This window comes from Acromyrmex echinatior, chromosome 2 (assembly GCF_024713525.1).
Source record: "Acromyrmex echinatior isolate Ae372 chromosome 2, ASM2471352v2, whole genome shotgun sequence".
NCBI classification, from domain to species: domain Eukaryota; kingdom Metazoa; phylum Arthropoda; class Insecta; order Hymenoptera; family Formicidae; genus Acromyrmex; species Acromyrmex echinatior.
The window spans coordinates 16,758,543-16,774,711 of record NC_141853.1 but is presented as its reverse complement, the minus strand read 5'-3'; the positions used below and the strand labels follow the sequence as shown (position 1 = coordinate 16,774,711).

At 33.7% G+C, this 16,169-nt stretch overlaps 1 protein-coding gene and 1 long non-coding RNA gene across 3 annotated transcripts in view; one reads left to right on the top strand and one right to left on the bottom strand.

Moving 5' to 3' along the window:
• Positions 1-853: 853 nt before the first annotated feature.
• Positions 854-11,657, bottom strand: Crag (DENN domain-containing protein Crag). 2 transcript variants are annotated; one of them, XM_011065445.2, is made up of 19 exons: positions 9,747-11,657; positions 8,762-9,361; positions 8,034-8,617; positions 7,724-7,964; positions 7,346-7,616; positions 7,165-7,256; positions 6,837-7,087; positions 6,588-6,758; positions 6,385-6,513; positions 6,027-6,273; positions 5,781-5,931; positions 5,329-5,532; positions 4,748-4,975; positions 4,246-4,341; positions 3,845-4,083; positions 3,499-3,757; positions 3,024-3,428; positions 2,686-2,855; positions 854-2,541 (listed from the first exon to the last, which is right to left on the bottom strand). In XM_011065445.2, the coding sequence occupies exons 1-19, from the start codon at positions 10,072-10,074 to the stop codon at positions 2,405-2,407; spliced, it is 4,803 nt and encodes a 1,600-aa protein (XP_011063747.1). In that variant the 5' UTR covers positions 10,075-11,657; the 3' UTR covers positions 854-2,404. The 2 variants fall into 2 exon arrangements, with proteins under 2 accessions (XP_011063747.1, XP_011063748.1); XM_011065446.2 differs by lacking the exon at positions 4,246-4,341.
• Positions 11,658-14,803: 3,146 nt separating this feature from the next.
• LOC147910554 (uncharacterized) overlaps positions 14,804-16,169 on the top strand; it is a 28,377-nt gene continuing 27,011 nt past the window's right edge. Inside the window, exon 1 of the long non-coding RNA XR_015544137.1 lies at positions 14,804-15,722. This is a non-coding gene — a long non-coding RNA (uncharacterized LOC147910554). The remainder of the gene's footprint in view (positions 15,723-16,169) is intronic.

Sequence of the window (16,169 nt, the reverse complement as noted above, 5' to 3'; positions counted from 1 at the left end):
TTCTATCAAATAATATTTGAAAATTTAAAATGATATTTCTAAACTGATCGAACGAGGAAGAATCTTTTTGACAAAAGATAATGTGAATCAATTTCACTTGTAAGTAAACTGAAATGAACGGTTTTCTTTTGCATAAATGTTCTAACGTTGAGAACTTAACTCACGAAATTCAAATTCGCGGTCTACTACAGTATAATCTTTTCCAGAAGCCGCAAAATTTCAATTGGATTTGAGTAATTTCTTACAAAAATACTTTCCTGATAATTTTTTTTCCATAGTCTCGTGCATTTTAATTTTCGCGTTATTTCTTATTATTAATATATATATATATATATATATATATATATATATATATACATACATATATATATATATACACACACATTTTTTTATATATACATATCTTTGCTTACATAGAATTTGTTTCCTTTTTATAAAAATTGATTCTTTACTCTACATTATTTCGCATGTAAGTTATTAAAGCGAGATTATCGAGAAACAAACAATTTATGAAATGTTAATATATCTTTTTACAATCAAATAATATATTATATCCAATATGTAATATTTCCAAATATTTTTACTTTTCAATAACCTCATTTTAATAATATATTTAAATATTAATATATTTAAATTAATAAATTGTTTAAAAATATATAATTAGTAGGATTTAAACAAAAACCGGGATTATATAAAGCGTTTAATTTTATTTACATGAAACTTTTAAAAGAATTCGTAAAAATAGTTATGGAAAATATGCAGGAATAATATTAAATTGACAGTGTTAAATGAAAATTAATTTTGCTTTAATACAATAAAGCGGGTAACTCTCTCTAAAGCGAAATAGACGACCTTTGTAAAATACCTCAACTGACTTTATTTTCATAATCTACATTCATAGTACTGTAATGAATGAACATACGTTCATCCATTTTGTCCAGGGTGAAAAGTGCACGGCACTGAAAAACCGCGTTCGTGTGAGTTTCTCCTTGCGACGAATAATCTTTTCATCCCATTTCGACAGAGAATAAATCGTGGGCAGCGTCATCTAATTAAGTTTCGCTAATCTATTACAAATGCTTTGAATTGTCTAGAATCCATAAAAATATTCACTCTCATGCTAAGCATTTACGTTGAGGATAAATAGTCGAGTTTAACGCGCCACGTCCTGTGAAGAACACTTTTCACCTGGGACGCAGAAAAACGATACTTACGCTGTGTTTTGCCGTGCAATAAACGATCATTTCTACCTAAGAGTACAAGGAAAGAATACTGCGTTTCGTCATGTTACACGCTATACTTTACATCGCGCTTTCTTTTTCTCTCTTGCTTTTCTTCGCGGTAAAAAAAATAGTCGGTATTAGGCGCTGCCTCGTTTAACACCGCCTTTTTTTCTTTCTTTACATCGCGGATATTACGTGTCGGACTGAAACGTATTTAAGGTCACAGCACACCTGGAGGGAATTGAACTTGCAGTCGCTTTACAGTCCGTAAATTCTTTGGTACTTAACACTTTTCAATGTTGTACTCTTAGATACCGCTAATGCGCTGCACAAGTTACTGAATCACAAAACAGAGGCATGCGCGACCCGATTCATTAATTAAAAAAAAAGTAAGAGTCGATAACTGTTAAAAACAATTATATTATAAACATATGAAGATCAGAGATGTAAGATTAGTTAAAAATATTATCGTTCAACTTCTATTGCACTGACTGATCTTGTTATCGGCAACGTCGATAGCTTAATCTGGTTAACAATTTCCTCATTTCTGTATCACAACCTTCTGTCGCCGTAATAAAGAAAGAAACTTTAGTTAACCGACAGATTAGCAATTAGTGCTAAAATGATATCGATGCAACCGATGGCTACTCCCGTCAGTTTTCGCGTGCGTATGTGATCGAAGTTCAAGAACTGTGAGCTCGAATCCGACGATCCATCTATGTTTTCTTTTTTGCGCAAGCAAAGACAAGTATCACGGGTGTCAGCGAGTAAGCGGAGTCTTATGAAAGAAAAAACGAAGATGAGGTAACGTTAGTTCGCATGTCTGCGCTATGACGCCGATCGTACTTTGCCGATCGCATTTCGAGAAACGGTGTTGTAAATCGGACTCATCGAGCATAATTCATCGTCGATAACATTAATAGTCCTCCGTGTTAGATAATAATAAACATTCAACATGTAGCAGCCAACGTCGCCGTTGTCATGACGTTAGACATTTTGGGATGTCGTAAAATCTATTTTAACATCGTTCCTTGCGCACATATTCGTTTCGTATGCAATTGCGCAAGTACAGAATGTTGTACTCGCGAGAGTTATTCGCGCAATATTACATCTCCTTCGATGTCTCAAACAGGACAATTTTTTTTTAAGCATCTTCGGGATTATGGCTGCTCGCGTGATCCTCATACGTTTAATTGCTTGAAGTAATATCTGCAGTACACTGACATCATCGTCGGCGGCGCATCAATTTTATGTAATAACTTCTCATCGTTCTCGGAAAATTTTTCCAGCGATAAACTGTATTCTCTGTCGAAGACGCCTGTAAGAATAAGAATCGTTGTTAGACAAATTAATGTCATAATCAAACTTGATAAATATTTCGATATTTGGATTAATTCATTTTAGAAATATCTTATATAAATTTGCAAAGATTACAATATTTTAATGTGCATATATAACCTACCTTGGTCAATATTCGTTCTTCCTAATACAGTAAATGCCAGAAACAAGATATCCCTATATATAGAAAATGGATGATCGCCTGTTTGATGTTTACTTCTTTCTAAGGCCACTCTTAATATAGGTTCCGCTAAATCGTTGCAACGGACATATGTTATCACTGTCTGCATCAATCTAGAGCAAACAAAAAATTAGCAGCTTTAACTGTTCATACATCTATTTGTTCAAAGATAAACCTGATCATTTCCTAATCCAGATAATCATTAATTCTTTCATAATATCTATTTACATTTGAAATTTAAATATCATTAATGATTTGAAAAAAGATTTATTAAAACTTACGTCCTGTCTTCTGTGGAATTTGACTTCCATTGGAGATACATAGGTAAACGGTCCATGTGGAGTCGTTCGTTGTCCCACATAGTTCTAACACCTACCAATCCTACAGTTCTTTGAAGTTCTGAATTTTTATCATTATCCAACCACAGATCAGGTAAATGACTCGTTAAATTAATCCTTTCAAAGTACCATATCAGATTCCAATATACTATTGGGTGCTCTTGAATGAACCTATGCTTAGTGAGACACGCGTCCCCCTCTTGACTCAGTACACTTTCTAATTCTTTTCTCAAAACTAATGGATTTAAATATGGTACAGTTATCGGTTCCAACGATTCTTTTGGTTGATCCAATAATTCTACTAATGCTCCCATTAAAGGGTCACTATTCTTCTCGCTTACTTCGGATCTACATGAGACAAATATATTCTTAGTGATAACTTTATCGATGATATCACTTACGTTATGATCGCAGTCACCTGTAATCTAATATCGTAGCTGTGAGGAGGGGTACGGTAGCTTTGTCGCAATATTGACAGACTGTATTCAAATTGGAATCTTCTGGCTGCCAACCAGCCATTATCTCCTCATCATACAGGATGGCAGCGCAATGATGACATCTACTGGCACTGGAAAGCACAAGCTCAATAGCAAGACGTTCCTCTAACTCTCTAGTGCCTTTTGGATACAGACACTCCGCAAGCTCGTACAGTGGACACAAATCTAAATTTCCATCACCTAATTGAAAAAAAAAAAAGAAATTAATATTATTGTGTAATATAAATATATATAATATTTGTTATTATCGTAGTTTATATTCTATACCAGATGCTCTTGTTTCGTTTCGATCTTGTATGGAATCAGTGAGAGAATCTAGAGATTCATGCGATACTCCGTAAGCTATTTTTTGTTCACGTTCCTTATTTTTCACTGGTGTACTTGTCGCTGAAATGGCTTCTTTGATTTCGTCAAATTTTTTTACCACAGTCGTTGCAGCGGACTTTAAGCTATTCAAACCACCAAGTATTATTTCGTTTGACTTTTTTCCTGTTAAACTCGACGGGCTAAAATAAGAATTAATAGAAACATAGAATCTGGAATTTGCAGGAGAAATATCTTACATATTAAAAATATATACTTAGTATTTTGTAATAATGTAGATGCATACAAAAGCAGAACGCACATGTCTAATGGGCATCTATGCAACTAACATACACATTACGTACCTGATATAGCTGGAGAGACTAAGAGATTCAATAAGTTGATTCGATGATATTAAATCCTTATTTTTAGCAAATGCCAATCCACCCGTGGAGTATCGTCTACATTTAACGGATAAAATAACAAAAACCAACTCAAATACGCATGCGACAAATAAACAAAAATAAAATTATATTCCTCTAACAGTGTGATTACAAATTACATATTTAGTCATCACTTTTGTTATGTATATGTATGTAACGCATAAATATACATAACAATTTACTTTTCTCATCGATATCGTTTATTTATACATTTTGTTAAAAAGTCAGAAGTATAATCTACATAAAATTATTATCTTGCATATTTTTTTATGAATATAAAATATAAAGTAATCAAATCTTGCAAATGTATTGTACCACGTCACACTTTTGAGGAATTGAAACGTAATCTATTTACGCGAGGTGTTATTTGACTACAGACGATATGTGCATGTTATTAATTTAAACATACACACAAATATCTTACCCGAAACTAAGTTTAAGACTAGATCCTAAGCTAGAGAGGCTGGACGTTACACTATCCTTATTTTGAGACCAAAGACTGCTTATTTCCAGTCTCTCCTTTTCTCTCTCCTGTTCTCCTTGTTGTGCCACGGAGTGAGGCATCGTCTCACTCCTCTGCAAATGCCCACCCACCGTCATGCCACTTTCATCTACCGCTTGATGAAACGTCGCACTACGTGGGAGGATGTTGCTGTAAACACATATTTTATATATAGAGTGATTTTCGTACTTAAAATCATATATGCAAATGGAATGCATATCTTTGAAGATCACAAAGCATGAGACACAACTGTCTCTCCACAAAAGAAATACTTTTATTGTGCTCGCGATTATTTTGATTACCAGTAACAGTCTCCCATTAAGTGGTTATGAATTGTATTTCATATATTTCTTTGTTCTTTTAAGTTTATCTTTATTTTGAGAAAATATTTGTTCATATAACTTTTTCAAAAATTATTTTGCGGTATACTACTTCTAGGTTTTATTTTCGTTTAAATATTTAATATTTCACACATGCAAATACAATACGGAGTATCTTCGTACCTTCTAAATAAGAGCGGCCCTCCTGGTCTCTCTTCAGTCGTATTATTTAAAACGGTTAAAGTACTTGTTGAGCAATTTGAATCATTCTCCTCGGAAGGCGACACAATCGGTGTTTCGTCATTAATGAGAGCACCCAATGGGTCATTTTCCGTAACTGGTGTGCGTATGGGACTTTTTAAAGGCGATTCGACACTGCGCGTTAGCCTACATGGAAAATATTACATCTACATAAGCCTATACATGCAAAAATTAGCACTGTAAAATTCAATAAGGAAAGATTAATTACGTAAGATTTGACAATGACAAAATGGTCTACACAATAAATACTCGTTTGCATCCGCTACTGTAATACTAGTAAAACAATATAGTCTAAAGAACAAGCGGTTCCAGCGAATGGGGCAAACCTGAGAGCGACACTAACAAGTCCTAACAATGAATACATAACAAGATACCTTGGATTACTCGGCGTTTGTTCCAATTCGTCCGATTGTAAAATATTTAATGTTGTTTGATCTTTCACTATGCTATTCTGTCGAAGGAGCTTAGCTTTTAATTCGAATGCTCCGAATCCGGGTAGATCTGACACAGAACTGCCTTTAGTGGCTGTCGCAAAAAGAAAAAAAATATTACTTAAAAATATTAACGTAAATATTTAAAAATTTTAACGTAATTTGTCGTGTATAAAAAAATCAATTTACAATCACTGTGCGCAGCTTCGGTATCCTGAGAATGAGAACTGTCGAGACTAGACCGAGAGAGCGCATGTTCCATGCATTCAGTCTTATCGGTGGTTAAGAAGTCTACATTAGAGCTCAATCGTCTTCTAGCGCTCTTTTTCCCAGCTTTTTTAAATAAAGCTGCACCAACGATAACATTTCGTAATTTGTTCCACATTAACTGACTTGAATTTGTCATATCGGAAGGCCAAGTTGCCTCGAGAACAGCCTGTAAATATAAACAATTAAATAAAATTATCAAGATAATTATAAAAAGTTTTACATAAATGTGTTTTTTACGGTATTATATTTACTAGTTTAAAAAAGGTAAACAAATTACCTTGTTGTAAAATCCGTACGTTAAAGCGTTAGGTTGAACACCACTGCGTTTCATATGGAACAATAACTTTACAGCTAAAACTGGTTGCCCATATACCCCACAAAGTTGCATCATAGCTCTGTAGCATACCTGTAGAAATAACAAATATTCATTTAAAAAGAATAGATTTATTTTTTTTTTAATATCGAACTCAGTATTTATACCTCTTCCATAGGATCAAGACGTAATTTCTGCATTTTGACCAATATTTCATAGGCCTGATGCAAAACTGCAGCAGGTTGGCTGGAGACTTGTAACATGGCCGGTAAATGCAGAAACCAAAGACTGTGACATGTACCAAGCAGGCATCTACCCCACCTGTCGGGCATTGCAGCCTGAAAAAACATAACAAATCACACATGTACATTTGCTTTAAAAATTTACTTTTTTATACAAAAAATTATTTTATTTACTTGTTTTCGAGCCATCCTTTGAGCAACTTTGATTTCATGCTTCGTTCTACGAGCCATAGGACTTCCAGGTACCATACCGAAGGCACTTAGAGAGGGATTCTTTAAACAGAAATTCTTCTGAGGCCTCATTAGTTCTGGGTCCAACTTGAACGACTTGTATATAATTGGTGTTTGATTTGTTCCTGCTTCAGGTGGAGGTATAAATACTGTACGTTCACTATGTTGAGATTCATCCAGTTCCAAAAGCGTTACTGAAAATTAAATGAGGAATAAAAAAAACAATTACGCAATATTTCATTAATAACACAGAAAATCTTAACTTTATTACCATTTTCTTCCTCGACTCGTTCTGTGCATTCATCGAAAAATGCTAACCCTGCCATATCCATATCAGATACGAAACTTCTTTCTTCTATGAACCTATCAATTTACATTTTTATTAGAATAAAATTATGATTATATGTCATGAATAATATTATGATAGAATTGATGAAGAAAAATGAATTTACCTGATGAACATTTGCGTTCTGACAAGCATGGTGTAAAATTTAGCATGGGCTTTATCGCGACTTCTTAAAAACGCTTGGATATTAAATAAACTTGTTGGATCTGTTGTTCCTACAGTAGGCGCTTTTGTAATTGGTAACAGATAACTTCGATATCCTTTGAGAATTGTCGCCATGAATCTTAAGAAAGCATCCTGTATTTCAAGTTCTAAAGCTTGCTCCTTTCGTTTTTGTTGAAATTCCCTATCCACGCTGAAGTCTTCATCTCCTCTATCTAATATGAAAATAATATATATAAATTAATGTTAATAGATAAAAAAAGGTAGTAAAAAATGAGTAAATAATAATAGTAGGGTATAAATAATAATAATAATAATATACCTTTTTGGGAACAGCTAGTTTTTCCCCACGAAATTATCTTGGAGGATAAAAGTTCTAACCAATTTCTGAGCTGTCTGGCTGCCTTTTTAGGCAGTAATTTAACATTTAAATATTTTTTATCGTCACATATTGCAATGTTATTCGTATCCAAATTTACACAATTGACGTCAGAAGGAGGATCATATAAATCAAAGAACCTTGAATCCACGCCGATTAAGAATGGCAATGGTGCATGCAATACCTGCAATTTAAATAATAGTTGTCTTTCTACTTTTTGCACATAGTACAAAAAAGATTTTATATACGTTACCTCTGCTAATCCTAGAGGACACAATGGTATGTAAGGACATTGCCACTTAAAAGGAAATAAAATCATGGCAATGGCCTCGCTGACGGAAGTTAGTACATCCGGACGTAAGGAGTGAACCAATATTTTCTGCTCGGTCAATATTAATAATAGTATTAATAAACAATTATCAGGTCCCAAGTTTATCAGTAGTTGTCTGAAACTTGCGCCTGATCTAGGCAGAGCTAAATCCTCCGGTTGAGTCAAGATTAATCTATCCTGACTACTGAGCTGTACCAAGATTCGTGGACGTTGCGGACTTGGAAACGGTATGTCGCATAAAAAATACGAGATATATTTTTCGATCGGGACACTCTGCGGCTTATCGTTCACCATACGGTGTAGGAAAACCAAAAATTTCTCGAACGTGTCAAAAAATGGCCAGTGAGATAGTATACATATGGATTTACTAATATTCAGCGATTGACTCGCAGGATCTGTGTACTGCAATCTTTCCAGTTCCAATATACTAAGCTTCTTGAGTATGCCAAATCTTTTAAACATCTTCATTTTCACTTGTGGCTTATCTTTAGTTATCTCCATATTATCTGAAACGAAAAAAGGATATTATGTAATAAAGTAGGATAGACATGGGAATATTTTTTACTGTGTATTATATATGTATGGATTCGTGATTATCTATAAAAAAAGTCAAAAATTATCAAATTAAGATTATAAAATATAATTTGTACCACTGTTTTTATTATTTTCAACTGTGTTCATGATCTCCTGACTATTTTTGCAGTTTGAAGTATCGGGCTCCATTTGAACTTCCTCGTAAAATGTTATTGCTGAACCATATATTTTTTGAGCAGCATCGGCAACCGTTAAGACAAACGTCGAGAATACCGGCTTAGGTTTACACGCTACTTTAGGCCAACATTCTATAGTCGCGCCCATCGGTAGACAAAACATGGCAACAGAATTAGGAAAGACAAAACTGTTGTAATCTACCATGGGATATTTGTAGAGTATCGCTGGTTTAAATGATACTAAATTAGCGCGATTCATAGATTTTTTATAGCACAAAAATACGTCGCTGCCCAGCATCCCTTTGTTCAAATTCTTATTAATAACACAGAAAGCGTGTGGTGGACTTTCTCCTTTATTTGTCAAGATAACACAAATATCCGTAACCACAAGGGAATTGCAAGGCATTTTCCGACTCGCTCGTCTGTATGTTACAAAAATTTTTGACGTAGAATTATTCACATTCGCCACATGGCCTTTAGGGGTCTCTAATACCATTTCGGCATCTTGCATTATACGTTCTTTTCCATCATATATTACACCTATAAAGTAAAATGACATTTAGATAATACAATTAGTAATAATTTCAGTAATATTTAGAGTCGATTGTATATCATTTCATAATGTTTGTTCTTTAATTTCATTATGACAGTTACTCGTATTACTCTAAATTATAATACATATTAAAAGCTATTTTATAGAAAGTATTTAAATGCAGTGGTCACAACATAATCAATTTTGACAATTGAAATAATACATGCAAATGTAATAACGTGACAATATGATTATTGAATATGTAATATTTATATATTTTTAACTTTACTTTAATTCCACAATATGTATATGGCAGTTTTTAGTATGCACTAATACAGTGTAATACAAGTGATTGAATTCACTAGATATTAATTTAATGTCTCTCTCTCTTACCAATGTCAACTAAGGGAGGTTTATCCCGCCCTCTTCTATAGCACAAATAACACTCGTTTGTTCGTAAACTCCCATGATTTAAATCTGCTGGAAAACCGGATACTGTATATTCTAAGAGTGTATATCCCTCCGGACAATGTTCCCCCAGTGCAGGAAATATTACGGCAAGATCTGTGATAGGAGGCGGCATATGCATATCTTTGAGATGAGTGCCTTCCTGACACCAAGCCTCTAGCTTGTCGTTAGTCTCATTATCTTCGCTAAGCTCGTCATCTTGACCAGGTAGACCGGCAATAACAAAATAATCTGCTACCCTTCTGTCATCCATATTTTTTAAATAGGACAGATTACCAAAACATCAAAAATTCTTAAACTTTATTTTCCGTATACCTCATAACATAGGTATAACGGCCATCAATCTTGTTGACTACTGAGGACGTTTCTGTACATGGCACTAAACTGATTGTTCTAAAATCTTTCTCACATAAGTAATACTCGAAAGAGTATATGATGTATAGTTTCCTAACACGCGAGAAGTATTCTATCTCATGTACCAACAAGGGCAGTTAACTCCAACACCTTAGATGTGATACTAATATTCGAAACATTGTAGTAACTGGTCCTGTGCTCCCTCATAGGCTTACAATCTTATAAAAATATTTTGTTTACCCATCAATACGGGTTTGCTGCAACGATGGAGTATTTCTCAGGACTAGCCTCGTGTTATTGCTCGGATAAAGCTTAATCGAGTCGTTAAGGTGCGTCACACAATCTAGAAGACGATCTCCTGGATCTCCTGGACTTGGAAACCCATCAGGAAGCGACGGATACCTTGATTATCGTTCGAGCTCACTTTACGGAGTAGACGTCCTCGTTTCTCGCACGTTGTCCCGCATCCTCACCTCGCTCTCAGGAATTTGTAAATAAACCGGACACGGCGTTCCTCGCGCGGATGCGTCGGCGTTCACTTGCCGACGTCGACGCCCGGCGGATCCGTCGGTCGTTGTCGCGATCGCATCCCTCCGTGCGAGTCCCCGTTTGTTGGCTGTTGGTCTCCCTCTTCAGAACGGAGTCATAGGTTAGACGTCACACACGCACACGCGACGGAGTTACACAAGCGTGGCCGCGGACGACGTTATCGCGCGTTGTCGTGCGCGACTGGCGCGGAGCTTGGCGGCGCCGCGGATACGGGTGGTCGCCGTCGCACGAGTTCTGCAGCGGTGACGCACCGACGAAACTGCGTTGTTGCGTCGCCGTGTCGACCGGAACGCACCTTTGCCAACCTTTGTAGGGAACGGTGGCGTGCGGTATTGTTGGGTAGTGTCAAATGGCCAAAGTTAGTCCCCAGTCCCCACTGCCCCCGACTGGCCGCTGGCAAAATGGCCGATGACCGTGGCGATGGCGCGGCTCCTTCGAAAGCGGTCCCGCGGCGCGGAACCGAGATTGGCGAGCGGCTCCTCTCTTCGCGTACGATCGCGACAGCGCTATACTCCGGGACGATGGGTGTGTGATAGGCGCCGCGCCGCGTCTCGTCTGGTCTCACCTTGCATCCTCCGGCTCGGACAGCGCGCGTTATGCCCCCTTTTTTCGTACCTTTGTGTTTCTCTTTTTTTTTCTCTTCTTTGTTTTTTTCCCCCTTTTATTGGAAACGTCAAGCCCCCGGGGTCATTCGAATCACTAGGAGTAAACAGACGTAAACGAGAGCCAGAGTTTCGAATGCATGACGTTCAAGGATCAATTACGCTAATTATGCGTTGCGAGTTCACGTCCAAACGACCGCGCGGAGATTGCGACAACAGTTGTGCGTATTCTCGACGCGTCGACGATAAAGGATAGGAATTTGTATTATGATTAACAAATCAGCTGTAGCAATTATCTTATAGCGAGATAGAGTGTTTTCCGTTTCACGCATGATGCGCATGATATATATGTATCATTTTATTCTTGTTATTCAAGAATATTAAAGAAGGGTAAAATACATTACGCGTATCATGCGTAAAAAGGAATACACTCTTAGGATAATTGATAGATAATTAAGAGATAATTGATTATAGCAACAGATTCGGCATAATCTCACCTGTTACATTTTTTTTCTAATATTTTATTTAAATTGTTTCACTTTATTCATTGAATATTATTAAATAATACTAATTTGATAAAGGTATTGTTTAATATTTTTAAATTCATTTTAAATTTAGTTTAATTAATGCAATGCAAAAAAATTAATATTTTTTAATATTGTAATACTTTTAATATTTTTGAAATAAAAGTAAATAATTTAATGAATAACATATGATATCTAATATGAAATCCGTTAAATATTAATACTTATTTAATATTATATAATATTAAATTTTATAAAACCAAAATAACAAAAAATATTGGGATATGCTTTGTTGCAAATTTTTTTTATGAATATGTACATTATTTTGAAAACATAAATGATGTATCGAATGTCAAGATAGAATGATATGTTTGTGTCAGTAAAATGAAAAGCATCTAAAATATTCTTTTCATGACGACGTGCTTTCAGTATTATATTTTTAACTTTTTACTGACACGTCAATATATACATATAATTATCTCGTTTCAAGCATAAAAAAAGTGCATAAAAACAGAAATATAAGTCTATGTATAATTCCATTATTATGGTAATTAAATTAATAATCTTTTTTCTTCTCTTAAAAGACTATTATCTTTGTACTTGTCTTGCCTCTGTACATTTATTCATTTTAGCTGCATCATTCAAATTTTTTTAAATAATATATATATATATATATATACATATATTTTATATATATTACTTAGAGAAAAACCTGAGAGAGGTCATATCGGATTTCTTTTCTGTTACCGTCGAAATCGTACACTACCGCCAGTACATCCATTTAAGAATTACGTGACTATATACATTTTCTGACACTATCGATAAAATCGTATTGTCGAGAGTAAATGTGGTTCGTCTCTGTACTAAATTTTCTAGACAGAAGCGTATCGACTATCCATAGGAGAAATAGTTCAATGGGTCCTTGGCCGGTATTCATAGATTTATATTCAAGACCGTCTTAAGTACGGTCTTAAGAAGTCACGAATCAATAAGGCTGCATTAGCGTCTTAAGACATTACTTAAGATGGTCTTGAAATGAGACTCGACTATGAATACGGGTCCTTGAAAAAATTTAAATTTTGCATCTCTTACAAATGTAAATAAAAGTTGTCGAATTTTAATAAACGAAAATTCAAACAAGTTAATTTTATGAATTTTATCTTACAATATTTTATCTTATAATATTTTATAAAATTACAAAGTTATGTATCTTTATGCAAATTTTCAGCCCTTTTCATCAAACATATAATTACTAGTATGTATCAATCAAATCTCTATAATTATTAGCAATTATAGAGACTTTTAATAAATTCAATTTTTTTAAAACATATATTTGTCAATTTAAGATATTTAACAAAAACGAATAAATTGGTATAAAATTATAAGTAACTCTTCTTTTATCTAATTTTATTTCTTATTTAATATTTTAAATAAGTTTTCAGAACCTATTTTATATTTTTTATTTTAAACACGTCGTATTAGTTTTTTACCCATTCCTATAATTTTATATTTTAAATAAGTTTCTAAAACTTATTTTATATTTTAAATAATTCGTATGTTATTTTATCAAGCCGTGATTGGCACGTACGGTAAGTTTAAAGAATTTCTAAAACACAAAATAATTTGCAGTAATAGTAATGTCTTAAATTAATTTATTAACTGAAAAATTAAATAATGATTAACAACATATTTAATACTTTTAGCCAAAGATGTATTTAACACAAATTGTTTCACAATATTAAGAAAATTTGTATGTATCTTTATATAAAGAACACACACACACATACATATGTATATAGAATATTTTATCAATCTTTATTTAACTATGAATTATTAAAAAGAACAATGAAAATTGAGACATAATATTGGAATATCAAAAATATCCCACGCGAATAATTATTCATTACGTTTAAAAGAACCATGCAAGCAATATAGAATTGTGCCAGATATGCCACAAAACAAAACGCAAAATATACGACGATATCCGTTTGTCAAAATCATATAAAATACGAATAATTGAATAAACTGTGAATATTTTTTTTATACGCAATAATTCGAACGGCGCACGGCGAACGGCGTAGGGGAGCGTGTCACGTGGCGAACAGGGTGGGGGAGCGTGGCGCGCGGCACGGTTGACTACGTCATCACTTCGGCATTCGCTCGGCGACCTCGGAAGGGGACGGATTTGTTTTGCGAGTCGCTCGGGTGTCGCATTAATTAATGAACATTAGATATCTACGAACGCGAATTACGTAAGGTTGCCTAAAACTAAGGAGTGTAGTAAAGATTAATAAGTTTTGTTGCACACGTTTTTTGCTTTATTTCTTAGATTTATTACGCATATACACAGCTCATGAATATTTAGATATTTCACATGTACGGTATAAAAATGAAATTCTTATTGTTAGATATTTCAAATTGTGGCTTTTTATCACTTTGAATCGTATAATTCTGACATTTTCGTGTTACTCCGCATTCTTATGATACGGGAAAAGTAACAGATAAATTATATTTAAAATTATAAAATGAATGTCAAATATGTTTCTCGATGTATCGCAATATAATTATGATATCACATTAAAAGACTCGCGCTGCTAAAACTAGATACATATAAGAAATTATTTCATTAATCAGAGAACATTAAAAATGTAAAGAATATATTATTTTATTTATTCGTAATATTCGCTATTATTTCGACAGTTAGACGATTGGCGCGCGACCTTGGGGTGAGGATGGCACGGGGTAGCACGGAGCGGCGTTGTTTACGACGCAGTCATTCCTTTACGAGATTCGTACAAGCAGGTAGTCGTGTCTCTTTTTCACATTACTTTTTGAAATCTTAATCTAATTTGAAATCTCGCGAATAATGCTACATATAATACGAAACGTTGTACTTGTGATGAATGAATAATTAATCATACTAGTAATCGTATTATGTAAATATTCATAAAATACAACATTTCATATTATATCTAGTATTTTTTGCAATTATTATATATTTTAAAAAGAAATGTGAAGAAGAGCGGCATGCGACACGGCTACTTGTCTGTACGAACGGTATCACACGAGTCATAAAAAAAGCAAGATTAATATGAATACTCTCAAATAACGCAATTCCTGCTTTCACGATTAATTTAATTTAATAATTTAATAAATTTTCGTTTTTGTGCACCTTTGGTTATACGATTAAAAATTAAACGTAACTTTGAAATTATTTATTGATAATGAAAGAAACATTTCTCTTTTTTATTAATCTCTAGTTCATTTTATTGACTCTAATCATATCTTACAGACATCATCTATAAATAAAAGATTCAACCTTTTTATCTGAATTGATTTCACAATGATAACGAATTGCAGACGTGCGTTTGATTCCTTTCTAAAAGTATTAACCGATTACATAGTAATTGAGTAATATAGATAATAGCTATATATATAATATTTTTCAGATTATCTTTCATCTCACGGGTACGACCTTGACGTGATGGGAGGGCTCAATACAGAGGATATTTACACGAAAAGAACGGTTTTTCTCAAGTATCTAAAACTTTTCGGATCTATCTGAATGATATCTAGATAATTTTTTAGATATTGAGTAAAATCGTTCTCTTCGTATAAAAATACAACGGAGAAGCTAATGTACTCTCGTCGCCAATTTAATTGAAAATGAACCGTAGCCGGTTTGTCGCGTCGCGCGTTTCCTTCGGGAGTGCCGTTCAAGTTATCGGACTCAAGTTATAGTCCGCGTGCGATTATAATGTATTATTCGCGAGTGTTTTACGCGAGTGTCCTGTGCGAGAGGATGTCAACCCAATTCTGAGAGGAGGAGGAGATCTGAGAGAGACATCGGGCACCTGTAGAGCAACCTTGCGGTAAATATTATTTTTTACTTGTGTAAAATTAACTTTTTTTTGTTTGTTTTTAAATCATTTTATTTGGCATTGATTTAAAAATGATTATTTTCATTTAAATGATTTAAATAATTATATGTTCTATAAAATAATTCTATAAATAATTATATACTCTCTAAAGTAATTATATATATATTTTCTAAAGATCTTAGCAAAAATAAATTTGTGTAAAATTTTAAAGTAATTTTTAAGTAATTTTTAAGTTTAAAGTAACTCTCCTTTTATCTAATTAATTGCAGATTTGATTATTTTATCAAATTTTATTTTTCTAATTGAATTTAATCATAGTTTGCTTAATGAACTGTTCAATGTTAAGCAAACTACAGTTAAATTCGATTAAATAAAATTTATTGAATTAACCTAATCTGCAAATAACTAAATGTGTAGTTAGTTGAACAAATTTTATTT